The sequence below is a fragment of the Mustela nivalis genome, assembly GCF_964662115.1.
Source record: "Mustela nivalis genome assembly, contig: HAP1_SCAFFOLD_670, whole genome shotgun sequence".
In the NCBI taxonomy this organism is placed as follows: domain Eukaryota; kingdom Metazoa; phylum Chordata; class Mammalia; order Carnivora; family Mustelidae; genus Mustela; species Mustela nivalis.
The window spans coordinates 100,502-119,221 of record NW_028135993.1 but is presented as its reverse complement, the minus strand read 5'-3'; the positions used below and the strand labels follow the sequence as shown (position 1 = coordinate 119,221).

At 42.6% G+C, this 18,720-nt stretch overlaps 1 protein-coding gene across 3 annotated transcripts in view; it reads left to right on the top strand.

Moving 5' to 3' along the window:
- EIF2B3 (eukaryotic translation initiation factor 2B subunit gamma) overlaps window positions 1-18,720 on the top strand; it is a 129,503-nt gene that overhangs the window by 66,580 nt on the left and 44,203 nt on the right. For all 3 annotated transcript variants that reach the window (XM_082750076.1, XM_082750075.1, XM_082750077.1), the window contains one exon: window positions 15,133-15,222. In XM_082750076.1, the coding sequence (XP_082606202.1) occupies window positions 15,133-15,222 (90 nt within the window). The remainder of the gene's footprint in view (window positions 1-15,132; window positions 15,223-18,720) is intronic.

Below are 18,720 nucleotides of genomic sequence, written 5' to 3'. Positions count from 1 at the left end.
CTAGATCCTGTGGTGTGCAACTTTAGGCATTTCCCTCCATATGCTCACTCACTGTCCTTTTGCTATATCTGCCCTCATAACTCTCTGTTTTGTCTGTTCCTACATCTGTTTCATTCAGGTCTTCAGGAAAAATACTATGCAGTGTTGTAAATTGGCCTCACTGTAAATTCATGGTTCCAATCTTAGCTGAACCCTTAAAAACCACTCTGCATTTTTACACTTCTCCTGGACCAACCCTTCCACTTCTCTTAGCAGTTACTCTCAACCATCACCACCTTTCTGTCTTAGAAAAGTACTTGCCTCCTCCTCCTCCTCCTGAGAGAAAATCCTGGCTAACAGATACTGATTTCCCGAGCCTACTACCTACCCCTACCCATAATTTTATCTTTACTTAGACCCACGTTCACTTTCTTTTCTCCAGCCTTAGAGGAAGAAGTTTCCTGGTTCAGTCACTTATGCCTTTCACCCCATTCTACTCTGTTTCCCTTGGAACCTTGCTCTATGAGTTTTTCTAGCACTCTCCCAAATTTTCGACTTTGCTTTCTATTACTACTTTCCCTCTATACCTGTAAACACAGAGCTTATAAAATAAGGCACAAATTCCTAAAGGGCCTTTGTCATCCAACCATGTATACTCCTTTTAGCCATTACAACCCTACCCAACACTCTGCCCTATAATGGAGAGTTGCTTGTAGTTCCCTGAATTCTACATTCTTATTCACACCTCTGTTCCTTTGTTTTCATCATTCCTAGCATTCCTTCAGCCAGTTACCCTTCTCTACCTGGTGAAATACCCGCTCTTTCAAGACTAAGTTCTATATTACTTCTCTATGAAGCTTCTCCTGACCCTCTTTGCACTAGGCCAAACTGACTCTTTTTCCTTTGTGGTCTCCTATATACTGTAGAGATTTTTAAATAATGTCTATAACCCTTTATTACTTTGGACTATGAGTTATATGAAGACAATGATTGTATTTTGTCTTTGTAACCCTAGTATCTAATACATAGCCTAACATACAGTAAGAACCAATGAATTTGTTGGAAGAGGACATTAATAGATCCAGAGTGTCAAGTTGTGTTTGAAGGTGTTTTTTTTTTTTTAAGATTTTATTTATTTATTTGACAGAGAGAGATCACAAGTAGGCAGAGAGAGAGAGAGGAGAAAACGGGCTCCCTGCTGAGCAGAGAGCCCGACGCGGGACTCGATCCCAGGACCCTGAGATCATGACCTGAGCTGAAGGCAGCGGCTTAACCCACTGAGCCACCCAGGCGCCCTGAAGGTGTTTTGACATGGAATTTTTATGAGCAAAATTGAGTGAGACCCTTTAATTTTGTGTATGGGAGAAAGGGCTGAAACAGCATCATTCCTAACACATTGTTTTGACCAAAGCAGTCACAAGTCCAGCCCGGATTCATGGCATGGGAAAATAAACTCTCTCTCTCTCTCTCTCTTTTTTTTTTTTTTTTAGATTTTATTTATTTATTTGACAGAGATCACAAGTAGACAGACAGAGAGAGAGAGGGAAGCAGGCTCCCTGCTGAGCAGAGAGCCCGATGCGGGACTTGATCCCAGGACCCTGAGATCATGACCTGAGCTGAAGGCAGCGGCTTAACCCACTGAACCACCCAGGCGCCCTAAACTCTCTCTCTTGATGGGAGTTGCTGCAGTCACTTTGCAAAGGGATGTGAGTATGGAAGGGAATAATTATGACCATTTTTGAAAATGATCTACTATAGTCCTAACTACCAAAAGGTTTTAAGTAGGACAATGGCATGATCAGATTTGCCTTTTGAAAAGATAACTTTGGATGTAGTGTGAAGAATGAATTGGCATTTGGTAAGAGAATATAGAGAAACCAGATAAGGGAGGGTATTGTAGTAATCCAGGTGAGAAATAATGGTAGTTTGAACTAGGGTATTGATGGTAGAAATGGAGAAAAGTGGATAAATTAGAGAAGGACTTAGCAGATAAAAACTGAGAACTTGGTGTTTGTGCATGATTGAACCTTGGGGCCAAGATGCAGAAAAGTGTCAGGAATGACACATTTCTGGTTTGAGCCACAGAATAGATAATGAGATGGAGCACTCAGTTTGTAGAGGTGAGATCCAAAGTTCAGTTTGGGTTATGCTGAATTCGAGGTGCTTTCATGATATTCAGGAAAATGTTTCAGTAAGAAGTTTTTATATATTCAAAGGATAAGATGACGCCTAACATAAAAAGTTTTAGTCATTGATGTATAGGTGGTGACTGATGACAGAGACAAAGATGAAATCACTTAGGAAGAGAAAAGAGAATTAGGAACAAGCTTAGGCCAGCTAGAGAGAAGATCATGACCTTCCAAAGGAAACTTAGAGCAGAGAGAGGAAAAAAAAAAAAAAGGAAAACCCAAGAGAATATAACATTACAGGAGCCAGAGGGAAAAAGTAACAGTAATGTTGATACATAGAATAAGAACTTATTATTTAATTGTGGAAACTGGTAGAGCAGTGAATGCGTGCTATTGCTTCTGTGTCTAGTGTTGAGAGTGAGATAATAACTTTGAGGTAATAACTTAAGAGAGATCACTGGGTTTTGCTAAAATGGAAGCCATTAGTAACCTTATTGAAGTGGGTAGAGTGGAAGATGATGAAATGGTAATAGCACATTGAACAATGCTTTTGAGAAATTTGACTGTGATGGGGCGCCTGGGTGGCCCAGTGGGTTGAAGCCTCTGCCTTCAGCCCAGGTCCTGGGATCAAGCCCCGCATCGGGCTCTCTGCTCAGTGGGCAGCCTGCTTCCTCCTCTGTCTCTCTGCCTTCCTCTCTGACTACTTGTGATCTCTGTCTGTCAAATAAATACATTTCAAAACAAAAATTTGGCTGTGAAAGATAAGAGAGAGAAAGGACTGAAGGGAGGAGAAGGGAGGTTTGGAAAAAGGATATTTTAATTTTGGAAAAACTGAGATGCTTTAAAGTTATACAAGCAATTTTTCATGTAAGGCAGCCTTTAAGGGTCCATCCAGTCTGTCTCTGTAGCTGCTCTGTGAGAGCTAGGTTAAGAGAAGGAGATCCTCAGCTGCTACCCTGTCAGAGACCTACCCTGTCAGCTAGTGGGACTAGCTGTCTTACTTAGTAGTCCATCCCATTTTTGCCTATCTTCCCATTCCCTGTTAGGCACCTAAGCTCACCAGCTCCCCTGGACCTATTGGGTATATTCTGAAGTACACCCAAACTCATCAGGACTTTTTCCTGAAGTCTCCCAACATTCTTTTGAGTCAGTAGACTCATCAGAATGTATACTCTTTTAGAACATTCAATAAGTATTATTTCATGACTGCCTTTTAAGGGACTGTTCTGGACATTATGCTCATATGATCTAGTCTCACATCCTCCTCCCTGAAAGAGGTGATAGTTACACACCATATAGAAACATTAGTATTGTCAGAGATTTTTCTGATGAAATTTTGTATTTAGAAAAAAAAAAAAACTCTCTAGAGTAGGAGAATCAGGAAAAATTTTAAGAAGAAAATGACATTTGAGGCTGGAGCTTTAAGGATTTATATATTTTAGGAGTAGTAGATATACATAGGTAAAGGCAGTCACTCCAGAAGGAACTACATGAGCAAAGGCGCAGAGAAAGGAAAGCAAAATAACTAGGTCACTTAGTGTCTCTGAAGCATAGAATATGATGTGAAAGCATTTAAAGAGGCAAAGGGAAGTCTTTAAAAGTTTACAAAGAGTAGTGATTACTAGATTATTAATTTTTTTTTAAGATTTTACTTACTTACTTGACAGAAAAAAACAAGCAGGGATAGTGGCAGGCTGAGGGAGAAGCAGACTCCCACCAAGCAGAGAACCCGCTGTGGGGCTCGATCCCAGGACCCTGGGATCATGACCCAATCCAAAGGTAGATGCCCAACTGACTGAACCACCCAGGCGCCCCTGCCTATCTGTCACTCCAGAGAAATTTTTTTACTTAACTATTGAACCTCAAAGGGTGGGGAAGTACCTGAGCAGGCTGGCTTGTAATAACTTTTAAATTTGTTATAACTCTAGTCATGCAAAAGCTGGAACCAAGCTTTGAGAAATGAACCCCCGAGTGATCCTTAACTGGTCTCTTGCCTCTGGCCATGTACATAACCAGCTTGAGATTGGATCTGAAGCCAGTAGGAATTCCGCTTTGTGTCCTGGAAGAACTGAGGACTGCAAGACAGACCTGTCAAAAGGTCATATTAGCCAGGTCAGGGGGACTGAGTGGAGTGCAAATTAGTATGTCAGCTTTCACCCAGTTTCTATAGAGGGTTTAAATCTTTGTTTATTAAATTCTTCAGACATAATGGATCAGGCAGCTTAGAAGAATAACTGGAGAGACAACTCTCTTTCCTGGGCTTGTCTTTAAGTAGGAGCCCTTTGTCAGCAGGGCTATGCAGTTTGCTGTCTAGAGCACATCTTGGGAAGGGTCACACTCCAGACCTCACCAGGTTCCAGCATTCTGGGCTGGGACGATAGGGAGGGTGGGTGGCCTTGTGATCCTGTCTAGGAAGGCTTTGATGACTCCTATGTTAACATTAGACATTGGTCTATGTGATAGTTATTTTTATAAGTGGTAAGTTAAAATCTCTTGATTTTAAGTGAGGGAGACTATTCTGGTTAACCTGGGTAGGAGTCATCCAATCAGTTGAAAGACCTTTAACCCTAATCAGTGTGCCTGTTTGGCTCATTCGGTAGAGCATGTGACTACTCCTGATCTCAGAGTCATGAGTTTGAGCCCCATGTTGGGAGTTGAGACTACTTAATAAATAAAAAATAAGTTAAAATGAGATGCCTGGGTGGCTCAATTGATTAAGTGTCTGCCTTCAGCTCAGGTCATGACCCCAGGGTCCTGGGATCAAGTCCCACATGGGGCTCCTTGCTCATCAGAGCACCCGCTTCTCCTTCAGCCTGCAGCTCCCCCCTGCTTGTGCTCACACATGCTCTCTCTCCCCCGTCTCTCTCTCATACACAAATGAATAAATAAAATATTTTTCAAAAATAACTAACTAAATAAATAAACCTAACCAAATTAGAGAACTAATTGTAGGTAATACAGAATCAACTCACAAACCCATCCTTAATATTCTGTTCTTCCAGGACCACTTCTTTTTGATATTTATTTTTTTAACTAGGGTCTGTGCCTAGTGTGGGGCTCAAACTCTCAACCCTGAGATCAAGAATCGCATGCTCTACCACCTGAGCCAGCCAGGCACCCCTCTCCAGGACCAGTTCTGATAGCAATTTTTATATCAGTCAGAGAATCAGAACTCCCATGAAAGATCTAGAATGAGGATTTATTATTTAATTGTGGAAACTGGTAGAGCAGTGTATGCATGCTATTGCTTCTGTGTCTAGTGTTCAGAGTTAAGATTGCTGTGAGTCAGCCAGACGCAGTCAGAAAGGAGAGCGGTTGTACGCAAGAGCAAGAGCAAACAGGGACCCACAAGGACAGACTGGAACCCGCATCTATTTCTCACCACCTTCAGTCTTGTTGCTGTGGGTGACCTGCGGGGAAAACTGGCTTCCTTCACCACACAACTACACAGTCCTTGGCTCAGGACTCAAGAGAAGCTGAAGGAAGATATCTGATAGGTTCTGGAGGATCTGTAAGTCTGGATATTGTTCCGTACCTACTAGGTGTCTAGCATATCCGTGATGTCACAAACAAGTTGCCACAGTATGTAGCACCATCTGTTGACCTTTAGAACATTACAAATGTGCCTGTAGCTTTCCTTCTGCCTTTGAAAGGTCACATAAAATATCTCTGTGGCATTCACTACTGAGAACCATTCAGAGAAGAGAATTTTACATAATCTGATTCCAGCCCAGCTTAGGTAATACAGACAAAGCCAATATGCTGCGTGTATGTATTTCCATAAAACCATAACTTTCCATAGTTTTCTATCACCTAAGAAATAAAACCAGGGCGTCTGGGTGGCTCAGTTGGTTAAGCGATTGCTTTCGGCTCAGGTCATGGTCCCAGAGTCCCAGGATCAAGTCCTGCATCAGGCTCCCTGCTCAGCAAGGAGTCTGCTTATCCCTCTGACCTCCTCCCACCTCATGCTCTCTCTGTCTGTCAAATAAATAAATAAAATCTTTTTTAAGAAAAAGAAAGAAAATCCAAATCCTTTTTCTTTTTTAAACATGGGGCTTGAACTCACAATTCAGTTCAGGACCTGAACTGAAATCAAGAGTCAGATGCTTACCCGACTGAGCTTCCCAGGTACACCAATCCACATGCTTTCATATGACACAAAAGTATCATAGAAGGCTTTCAGGATCAGACCTCTGGCTGTCTCTTCAGCCTGAACCTTTATCATTGGTCCTGGAATTTTTTTTCATACCTCTTTGCGTTTGTTGTCACTAGCCCTTCAATTAAAATATCTTTTTCCTACTTTGCCTGCCCAATAAGTTTCTCCTCATCTTTCAGAGACAATCTCCAGCTTTCTCCATTTCTGTGAAACCTTATCATGTTCCATTGTCTTAGCTCATTGCATCCTCTGCTATACCAGCTCCCTACGTTATTACAGAGACCACATTATACTAGGAAATGTTTTTTAACATATAGTCTTCCCGGGGCGCCTGGGTGGCTCAGTGGGTTAAGCCGCTGCCTTCGGCTCGGGTCATGATCTCAGGGTCCTGGGATCGAGTCCCGCATCGGGCTCTCTGCTCAGCGGGGAGCCTGCTTCCCTCTCTCTCTCTCTCTGCCTGCCTCTCCATCTACTTGTGATTTCTCTCTGTCAAATAAAAAAAATTAAAAACAAACAAACAAAAAAAAACATATAGTCTTCCCTACTAGATTGTGATCTCCTAAGGGCGACATCTGTTTGCTTCAACTCTGTCCCTGTTTACCAAGCACAGTACTTGGCCCATGATATTAACAACAATAGTTGTCAATTAACGAGTGCCTAATGTCTGACAAGGACTATGCAATGTACTTTGAGTAATTTCTAGTCATTCTAATAATTCTGTAGTGGGTAGGTAATAATGATCGATCTCCATGTTTGTTGAATAAAATTCGTGAATATATTATCTAAGATTAAAAATTGCAGTTGTTCGGGATGCTTGGGTGGCTCAGTTGGTTGGACGACTGCCTTCGGCTCAGGTCATGATCCCAGAGTCCTGGGATCGAGTCCCGCATCAGGCTCCCAGCTCCATGGGGAGTCTGCTTCGCTCTCTGACCTTCTCTGCTCTCTGACCTTCTCCTCGCTCATGCTCTCTCTCACTGTCTCTCTCTCAAATAAATAAATAAAATCTTAAAAAAAAAATTATAAAAAAAAAAAATTGCAGTTGTTCTCCAACGTTCTCTTGAGGCAGTGAAACTTTGTCTTTAAGTGAAATCCTGTGTAGAACCCTAAGACATAAAATGTAGAACATGGGGTTATTCTGACTCAGGTTTCCATAGTTTCCTGACACACCTCTACAAAACTTTGGAACAATGAAGTCCAATGCTAACAAGGAGATTGGCATGAAGAAGGATTGTGCCCTTTTTAGTGGCAAAATGAAAGTTGGAACCCTTTCAGCCCAGCGCTCCACCAAACTACCTTTTAACTTTGATTAAGTTCACTATTAAGTCAGTGGTATGATTACAGAATATAAATTGTCCATAGTCTCAAGATACTGCATATGCTAGACACATAGGAGATGATTCTGTGTTATATACCTCTGCCTTTATCTGTACATGTAACCTGAAACCTGCTTCCTTTATTTATTTATTTTTAAGTAAGTTCTGTGCCCAATGGGGGCCTTGAGCTGAAAACTGCAAAATCAGTATTCACATGCTCTACCAACTGAGCCAGCCAGACACCTGAGACTCCTTCCTTTAGAATAAAGATCAAAATCCTTAATGTGGCTCACACCTCCATAGCCATTTCTTGTGCCTCTCCCCATCCTGTTTTGTGTGCTTTATCAGTACGGAGCACCTTTAGTTCCTCACACTCACCAGTCTGCCTCAAGTCTTGGTACCTACTGTTTTCTCTGCCAGAGTTCCCATCTCAGTTTCTCCACCCCTTTCACCTGGCTAACTCCTGTTCGTCCTTCACATACATCTGAGCTTCAAGGTAAGTTTACATCATTTCCCAGCCTGGGCAAGGTCCCTTATTACACACTTCTGTCGCATTCTGTGCTTGCCATTCATTTGTTGTACACTTAGCCTAATTACACTGTACACTTCATGCAGCTTTCATGTCCATTTTATTCAGTGCTGTATCCCAAATGTTTCGCACATGGTAGGTATTCAGTGAATGTAGGCTAGAGACTGTCACCTAGAGGAGTGAATGGATTGCTTTTAACATAGACAAAAATAATTTCCTTTTGTTTTTCTATCCGTACAATGAGGAGCAGTCCTTAGAACTCTAAAGAACTCTTCCAGCTCTGGAAGTCCCTGTCTGCTGCTACTTTGAGTCTAGGGCTTTAACATCAACACAACTGCTTTTCCTAGTTGGGGCCTGAGCCCCAACGGTGTCATAGCCACTCTGCTGCAGGCAGACCTTTGGTTTGGAACTCCCTGTGCACACATGATGACCACTTACAGTGCCACCAAGATCAGGCATTTGGGGTGATCTGGGAAGTGAGTGCCTTCCTATAAAATAGCTACCAGGTACCCATCCAACAGGTGCTTGCCCCAAAATCTGTCTTATTAGAATTATAGGTAGAATTATAGATAGCTACTTCTGAGCAACCTTGGTCTCTGGTTTCTTTTAAACTATAATGATTAGGGGCGCCTGGGTGGCTCAGTTTAGGTTAAGTGGCTGCCTTCGGCTCAGGTCATGATCCCAGCGTCCTGGGATCGAGTCCCACATCGGGCTCCTTACTCGGCGGGGAACCTGCTTCTCCCTCTGCCTCTGCCTGCCTGTTGGCCTACTTGTGATCTTTCTCTTTCTCTCTCTCTCTGACAAATAAATAAAATCTTAAAAAAAAAAATTTTTTTTTTAAATAAACTGTAATGATGAGGCACATAGCTGCTGTGGAGTGGGCACCAGGTCTGCTCCCACTGTCTCCCTTCCTTGCTTTCTTCTGCCCTTCCCACTCCTTCCCCTTCCCACCCTGAAGAACTGCCCAGAGCTCCCCAGAGGACCAGGTGGTGAATACTTACTCTGCCAGGAAACAGAAGAATACTCATCGAGTAGAAAGTATGCCTCCCAAGTTCAAGCATCACCTAAATGATGATGATGTCACTGGTTCTGTGCAAAGTGAAAAGAGAAATCTTTTGGAAGATGATTCAGATGAAGAAGAGGACTTTTTCCTCAGGGGATCATCTGGACCAAGATTTGCACCTAGAAATGATGAAATTAAGCATTTTCAGAATCAAGCAAATAAAATTATTGATAGCATGCAAAAAAATATTACAAAGCTAAAAGAATCCCGTTAGGATTTTCCTTTAGGATTTAAATCCCGTTAGGATTTAATTCTTCTCTCCATCCTTCTGCTAGTGATTATCATCCTTATAGTCATGAAATACCATACTTGATTTGGTGACAGAGATTTTCATTATACAAAATCTGGGATAATAAGAAAAGACTGCTGCAGGAGCACCTGGTAGTTCAGTCGGTTAAGCCTCTGCCTTTGAAGCCAAAGGATCATGACCTGAGCCAAAGGCAGAGGCTTAACCAACTGAGCCACCTAGGCTTCCCAAAAAGGAACTTTTAAAAATAATTATGTTTAAAGCAAAGATAACCAGTCTAGGGGCACATGGGTGGCCCAGTCGGTTAAGCTTCTGACTCTTGATTTTGGCTCAGGTTGTGATTTCAGGATCATGCGATCTGGCCCCATATCAGGCTTGTGCTTGCCATGGAGCCGGCTTAAGATTTTCTCTCTTCCTCACTTGACCCTCACCCCCCACCCCTGCTGCTGATGAATGTTAAGTGAGCTTGTGCTCTAAAATCAATCAATCAATCAATCAACCAATCAGTCTTTTTAAAACAAGATGTACAGGGTGGCTTAGTCAAGTCAAGTGTCTGCATTCTGCTCAGGTCATGATCCTGGGGTCCTGGGATTGAGTCCTTGTTGGGTAGGAGAGTCTGCTTCTCCTTCTGCCTGCTCTGCCTGCGGCTCTCCCTGCTTGTGCTCTCTCTCTCTCTCTCTCTGACAAATAAATAAAATATTTTAATAAATAAATAAATATGTACAAATGGCTAATAAGCACATGAAACAGTTCTCAATGTCATTAATCACTAGAGAAATGCAGATTTAAACTGTAGTGAAGGGTGCCTGGGTGGCTCAGTGGGTTAAAGCCTCTGCCTTCGGCTCAGGTCATGATCCCAGGGTCCTGGGATGGAGCCCCCCCATCAGGCTCTCTGCTCTGCAGGGAGCCTGCTTCCTCTCCTCTCTCTCTCTCTGCCTGCCTCTCTGCCTACTTGTGATTTCTGTCTCCCAAATAAATAAGTAAAAAATCTTTTAAAAAAATAATAAACTGGGAGCGCCTGGGTGGCTCAGTGGGTTAAGCCACTGCCTTCGGCTCAGGTCATGATCTCAGGGTCCTGGGATCGAGTCCCGCATCGGGCTCTGTGCTCAGCAGGGAGCCTGCTTCCTCCTCTCTCTCTCTGCCTCTGCCTACTTGTGATCTCTCTCTGTCAAATAAATAAATAAAATATTTTAAAAAAACATAATAATAATAAACTGTAGTGAAATACCACTTCACACCCACTAGAATGGCTATAATCAAAAAGAGAAAAGGCGGATCTGTAGAAACAAAAGGCAGATCGGTGATTGTCTGAAACTGAGGGTGAGAAAGGGGAATTGATTGGTGTATTGTCGTGTTAAGATTTTATTTGAATTATAGAAATGTTCTGTAACTGGATTGTGGTGGTAGTTGTATCGCTGTACAGATTTTCTAAAAACAATTCAATTGTACACCTAAAACACGTGAATTTTTTTTTTTTTTAAGATTTTATTTATTTGTCAGAGAGAGAGGAGTGAGAGTGAGCACAGGCATACAGAGTGGCAGGCAGAGGCAGAGGGAAAAGCAGGCTCCCTGCCAAGCAAGGAGCCCGATGTGGGACTCGATCCCAGGATGCTGGGATCATGACCTGAGCTGAAGGCAGCTGCCTAACCAACTGAGCCACCCAGGCGTCCCAAAACACGTGAATTTTATGGTATATAAATTACACTTCAGTAAACAAACTGATGGTTACCAGAGGGGAGCTGGGGGGCAGGGGATGGGTGAAATGGGTGGTGGGGATTAAAGAGCACACTTGTGAGGAGCACTGAGTACTGGATAGAATTGTTGAATCACTGTATTGTACACCTGAAAATGATATAACACTGTATGTTAACTATACTGGAATTAAAATTAAAAACTTCAAAAAATTGTGCTTCTGGGGGGCCCGTGGGGGGTTGAGTTGGTTAAGTGTCAACTCTTCTTCTTTTTTTTTTTTTTTTTTTTTAATATTTTGTCACAGAGAAAGAGAGCACAAGCAGGGGAAGTGGCAGGCAGAGGGAGAAACAGGCTCCCCACTGAGCAAGGAGCCCCATGCTGAGCCACCCAGGTGTCCCAGGTGTCAGCTCTTGATTTTGGCTCAAGTCATGGTTTCAGGGTCCTGAGATCTAGCCCCTGTGTCTGACTCCACACTCAGCGGGGAATCTGCTTTAGATTCACTCTCTCCCTCTGCCTCTCCCCTCACTTGCATGCTCTCTCTCTCTCTAAATAAATAAGTAAATCGAAAAATAAAAAATAAAGTAAATTTTTGGGATGCCTGGGTGGCTCAGTGGGTTAAAGCCTCGGCCTTCGGCTCAGGTAATGATCTCAGGGTCCTGGGATCAAGCCCACATCGGGTTCTCTGCTCAGTGGGGAGCCTGCTTCCTCTCTCTCTCTCTCTCTGCCTGCCTCTCTGCTTACTTGTGATTTCTCTCTGTCAAATAAAATCTTTAAAAATAAATAAATAAAATAAAATTTAATTTTAAAAACTCAGTCCTTATTTCTGTTGTCATTCAAGACTATAAAATAAAGTAAGGAAACCACCTTTTTGACAATTTAAATGCCATTAGTCTCCAGTCCCAAGGTTTACATTCACTATAAATTTAATCTGAAAGAAAAGAAAAAAAATCTCTGAATCTGCCATCTCTGTTCCTTCATTATATTCCACATTTGTAGTTAAATCTCTAGCATGAATATACAAGCTAAATTTTTGGAATGTTTCTTCGAAATGGGAGAATTTTTTGTTGTTGTTTTACCTCCTTTAAGGGATGAAAGTAAAAAGCTGAAAAACATTTGTAAATTATAAGGTGCTGTATGAATGTTACTATTATATATGCTAGAGATTGATAACAGTTTAGAAGATGATTATTCAAACTTTTGTTTAAAAGATTTTATTTATTGGGGCACCTGGGTGGCTCAGTGGGTTAAAGCCTCTGCCTTCGGGTCATGGTCCCAGGGTCCTGGGATCGAGCCCCGCATGGGGCTCTCTGCTCAGCAGGGAGCCTGCTTCCTCCTCTCTCTATGCCTGCCTCTCTGCCTACTTGTGATCTCTGTCTGTGATTTCTGACTCCCTGAAGAGCAAGGAGCCCCAGTGCAGGACTTAATCCCAAGACCCTGGGATCATGACCGGAGCCGAAGGCAGCCGCTTAATTGACTGAGCCACCCAGACGTCCGTAATCAAACTTTTTTTCCTTTTTTAAAATTTTTTCTTTTTTAAAATTTCGTTTGAGAGGGAGAGAGGTCAGAGCAGGGGGAGGGGTAAAGGGCGTGCAGACTCCCCGCTGAGCAGGCCCCAGCCTGAGGCCAAGATCGTTACCTCAGCCAGGAGGCACACGCTTAACCAACTGAGCCACCCTATTTATTAAAACTCTGAAGTTACTCCTTTCCTATGTGTATAATAAAAGTTGATCTCAGCTATAAAAATAAGATAAAATATCTACCTTGTGACATAGTTATGAGGATTAAATAATATAGGTAGAGTGTGTTGAATGATTCAAGGACTTCATAAACCAAGGGACAGAACAGGAGAGTTTAACTTTCTAAATTGGCTAGATAAGTGGCACCTGGGTGGCTCAGTGGGTTAAGCCTCTGCTTTTGACTGGGTCATGATCTTAGGATGATCTCAGGGTCCTAAAATCGAGCTCCACATCGGGCTTTCTGCTCAGCAGGGAGCCTGCTTCCCTTCCTCTCTCTCTGCCTGCCTCTCTGCCTACTTGTGATCTCTGTCTGTCAAATAAATAAACAAAATCTTTAGAACAAATAAAAATAAAAAATAAATTGGCTAGATCAAGTGGGAAAGGATTATCAGGTGTGGACTTAATTTTTTTTTTTTAATTTTATTTATTTATTTGAGAGAGAGAAAGAGCTTGCACAGAGGAGGGGGCAAGAGAGAGAAGCAGACTTCTCACTGAGCAAGGATCCCAGTGGAGGGCTCAATCCCAGGACCCTGGGATCATGACAAGGAGCCCAAAATAGACAATTTAACCAACTGAGCCACCCAGGCACCCCTAGGGTATGGACTTCAGGTGAAACCCTGGCAACACAAAGTAACCACATTCACATTTGTAAAATTCTGTTTCCTCAAGAACTTCTTGGTACTCAAGAACCTAAAAATGGGGGGGAGGTGCTCTCCTGGGTGGCTCGGTCATTAAGCATCTGCCTTTGGCTGGTCCAGTTCTGTGTCCCAGGGTCCTGGGATTAAGCCTCACATTGGGGTAGGCCTGCTTCTCCCTGTCCCATTTCTCCTGTTTGTGTTCCCTCTCTCGCTGTATCTCTCTCTGTCAAATAAATAAATAAAATCTTTTTTAAAAAAGATCTAGGAGGGCGCCTGGGTGGCTCAGTGGATTAAGCCAGTGCCTTCGGCTCAGGTCATGATCTCAGGGTCCTGGGATCGAGTACCACATCGGGCTCTCTGCTCAGCACGGAGCCTGCTTCCCTCTCTTTCTGCCTGCCTCTCTGCCTACTTGTGATCTCTGTCTGTCAAATAAATAAATAAAATCTTAAAAAAAAAAAAAATAGATCTAGGAGCTCCTGGGTGCCTCAATGGGTTAAAGCCTCTGCCTTCAGCTCAGGTCAGGATCCCAGTGTGTTGGGATCGATCCCTGCATGGGGCTCTCTTGCTCAGCAGGGAGCCTGCTTCCTCCTCTCCCTTTCTCTTTCTGCCTGCCTCTCTGCCTACTTGTGATCTCTGTCAAATAAATAAATAAAATCTTGAAATAAAATAGACAGCAACTAAGCAGGAGGCCTTAATTTGACCAGATTCATTCATTTGTTTGTTTATTCAATAGCTATTTATTAAATACATTCTCTGTGTCAGGTATCATGCTAAGTGCTAAGGCTATAAAGATAGCCTTAGCTATCTATCTAAGGTTATCTTTATAGCTATCTAATGCTATCTCCCTCAGAGAACTCCCAATCTAGCGGGGAGAAAGAGCCAAGAAGTAGGCTGTTACTTACTGGATGATAACTTATCTGATAGAGGTGGGCACCAAGCACTGTGGGGGTGTAAACTTGGATTGTCAGGGAAGGTTTCCTGGAGGAGCTATATCTGGGACAAATCCTGATGAATATGTAAGAGTAGGGAGTTAGTTAAGTGTTCACAGAATTTTACCTCATCTTCTGTGAAAATGGAGTGATACATGCCAAATCCTGGAGGAAAGCATGACTGAAGTATATGGCCTGCAGGAAGTAGGGCAGTTAGAGTAAAAGCAGGAAAATGTTAGTTGTAAGAATTGTGAGGATTAAGTAGCCTACTCTTGATTTGGGCTCAGGTCATAATCTTAGGGTCCTCGGATCAAGTCCTGTGTTACGCTCTGTACTCAGAATCTGCTTCAGGATTCTCCTGTTCCACCCTTCCCCCCAGCTTGGGCTCTCACACCCGCTTTTTCTCTAAAATAAATCTTTAAAAAAAAAAAAAAAAAAAGGAATTGTGAGTAGAAGTTTGTGATGGAAGAAGATGACTTCTCAGTGATTTGATGGTTCACCTAAAGGCCTGATAAAGTGTGAGGTAGGGTTTCTATAAAAAGAAAACCTTTTCTGTGGTAGAATCAGTACCGGTATCCACCATCTTGGTCTCCACAGAGGAGGAGATCAGTGGGGGATCATGGCTTTGACTCTTATAAACCTTTTAATGCCTACTACCTAAAAATAGGATAGAACCCATGTTACTTGATTGTGAGCCCTTTCTCTCTGATTGTTTTTGCAGGCACCCTAGAATACATTTCCACACAGGCCTTGTGGACGCCCATCTCTACTGCTTGAAAAAATACGTTGTGGACTTCCTAATGGAAAATAAGTAAGAAAGAGGGGGTGGATTCAGACTCACAGTTTTAACTACTATGGGTCTTATTTAATAGTTCTAAACCTTAATCATGTTCTTATTTAATAGTTCTAAACCTTGATCATGTTAGATAGCTGGTTTATATTAAATAATAGCTGGTCCTCGCCTTCGTTTAAAAATGAAATCATGTTACCAACATACTGTTGCTTTGTCTGTATCACAGAGTCCCCTGCCTGTATTTTGGGGGCTTGAGTAATAACCCAACAAAATATTTTTGTAAAACTAATAGTAACTATGATGCCTCTTTCATAGGCTCTTCCAGGCTCCTCTTCCTTCCACATGGTTGAGCTCCCTAATAACTCTAGTGCTGTTTTGTCTCCAAGCAGGCATCCTCCCCTTAGCAATTATCTTATATGTGGGCCCTCTTAGCAAAGGTTCAGAGACTTACCCAAGAGGAGGGGGAAAAAGTTTCCTTCCAATTTTGGCAAAGGCCACCTCACCAAATGGACTTTAATGAATGCAGAGAAACAAAATTTGGTACTTTCTCTGATTTTGCTTTGAGAACAGAATTGTGGGCCTTAAATACTTTACAGAGATTGTGTCTGACAGATCACAGGACTTGGGTTTCCAGAGGAAAAAACCTCCTCTGAGGCTGATCTCAAGGATTTTTTTATAGTAAACACAACAAGAGTCCTCAGAAGAACAGGTAGGAAAAGATTCAGTAACTATATGGTTAAGAAGAGGAGCAGCCAGTCTCCCTCGATGACTGCTAGATAAGTTTCTACCTTGAATAGCACTGGTAGACTGAAAAGCAAGTGGGCTGGTGTCACAGCAGCAAGTTCCTCAGATCAGCTGAGGAAGATAGTCTGAGAACCGGAGTTTAAATGCTAGCATGGCCTCAGCTGATAGACTTAGATATATACAGGAATATTACGATAGGGGAAGGGGAAGTGTTCCTCTGTGCCCCAGTCTATTTCTTACAGCATCCTAACCCTCAACCCCTGACTACACCTGCTAACATCCCCGCCCACCGAAGACCTGTGTAGAACCAATGGCAAAAGAAGTTATTTGGACTCCTGGAAAACTTTTCTAGGGATTGTTATTTCTCTATTTCCCCACCCTAGGACACCCTGTTGCCTTGATCCCCTCTGACTTATAATTCTGTTTTATTGTTTGATCAATAAATATTTATTAAGCATCTGTGATGAGGCAGGCATTGTTCTAGATGGGCTGCGGGCTCAATGGTAAATAAGCAGACATGGGCCCTGCCCTCAGGAAATTTGCAGCCTAAGCTCCAGGGTAAATTACTGGACTTTGCTTTTTTTTTTTTTTTTTTTTAAGATTTTATTTATTTATCGGGGGGCGGGGGGAGCGAGCATAGGCAGACAGAATGGCAGGCAGAGGCAGAGGGAGAAGCAGGCCTCCCTGCTGAGCAAGGAGCCCGATGTGGGACTCGATCCCAGGACACCGGGATCATGACCTGAGCCGAAGGCAGCTGCTCAACCAACTGAGCCACCCAGGCGTCCCGGGACTTTGCTTTTTATTTTATTTTATTTTTTTTTTATTTTTTTTTTAAGATTTTATTTATTTATTTGACAGAGAGAGATCACAAGTAGGCAGAGAGGCAGGCAGAGAGAGAGAGGAGGAAGCAGGCTCCCCGCTGAGCAGAGAGCCCGATGTGAGACTCGATCCCAGGACCCTGAGATCATGACCTGAGCCGAAGGCACTGGCTTAATCCACTGAGCCACCCAGGCGCCCAGGACTTTGCTTTTTAAATAGCAAGGAAACTTGCACCAAGATTAGACATTAATTCCGGGACCTGTTTTCGAGTCACCAGTCTGGGCTATCTGTATTCCAAAAATGAAGTTCACTCTTGGCCTTTAAGGGCATGTTTTTTCTCAAGTGAAAACAAAGCCCTGTGAAGTAGGCCCTGTGGTGTGTTGGGAGAGAATGCAGTGGTGGTAGAAATATTTTTTTAACCACTTACTAGAACACGCTTCACACAAATACAAAAGTAGAGAAAGTCATGAAGTCCCCTGTATCCACCACACAGCTTTGACAAGTATCAGTTCGTGGCCAGTCTTGTTTTGTATGTGCTACCACCCATCTCTTCACTGTCATGCCAGATTATTTTAAAGCAGGTCATTATGATGTAATTTCATATGTAATTATTTCAATTGTTATTATCTATAAATATCTGTGTATGTATCTGTAGAATATAAAGTCTTTTTATCTTTTAATCAAATACCTCAATGCCATTATCACACCTTAAAAAGAAACAACTAACAGTGCTCCTTAATACTACCTAATGGGATTTTAGCTTTTGATGCTGGGATATGTAGACAATTTTGCACCAGAGCTAGCTTCATCCTTGCTGCTGAAGCTCCTTTGTAACTCATCTGGCCACCAGGTAGCTGTTCCCACACCTGGCAAGTGTAGTGCAGTGCTCTGTGCCTTAAGGACAAGCCTTAATTTGGTGAGTCTGTGGCTCATAGCCAGAAGCTCTTTCGAATGGGACTTTCCCAGAGCCTGCTGCAACAGAGAATGGTACAGAGCCTCTGCTCAGACAACCTCCCCATCTCAGGATCTGTTAAAGAGACCCTTATCTCTTCATTCCCCCCATCTACCCTACACCTGTCAGAATCATTGGGATTAAAGGCATTGTATTGAAAAGTGATAAAGTTCAATGTATTAGGAAAAAAACAGGACAAATGAAAATAGTACTCAAGATATTCTTTATTCCTCGGGCGCCTGGGTGGCTCAGTGGGTTGGGCCGCTGCCTTCGGCTCGGGTCGTGGTCTCGGAGTCCTGGGATCGAGTCCCGCATCGGGCTCTCTGCTCAGCGGAGAGCCTGCTTCCCTCTCTCTCTCTGCCTGCCTCTCTGCCTGCTTGTGGTTTCTCTCTGTCGAATAAATAATAATAAAATAAAATCTTTAAAAAGATATTCTTTATTCCTTCCTAGCTGGAATAGTGGAGGTCTTGTCTCAAAGTTGTGGGACATGGGATTGAATAGTTTGGTGGGAGCAGCATGTAGAATGCTTTGAAAGCTTAACAGGGAGATACAGATCTTCAAACAGAATAGTCCTTTTTGGAATGAGCAGTGGTACAACCTGGCAGGAGAACATAGACCATGCTGGATGAGAAGGAGACTCCTTCAAGGTAACTAGGAAGCTTATAATTATCTGGTTATAAAATGATGACTCCTTTAGGGATGGAAGGGAAGAGTAAACCTGGCAGGCACTACTTCAAGAAAGGACACTTTAGCAATCCCCCACTGTCTTTAACTTGTAGACGACAACGTATTTGCCCTGTGGTTTTTTTGGGCAGGGGATCATTTTTATTTTTCAGATGTTTACATGTTAATGTCTTCTACCCAAATTCTTTTGAGATTAGATACCTACCTGGATTGCTGCTAACTCACTTAATATATGCTTGGTGAATGGTGTGAGAAGAGATGTGATGATAGTTCAGACAGCCAAAGAAATGTGATAAATACATCAGTAATACCAGTAG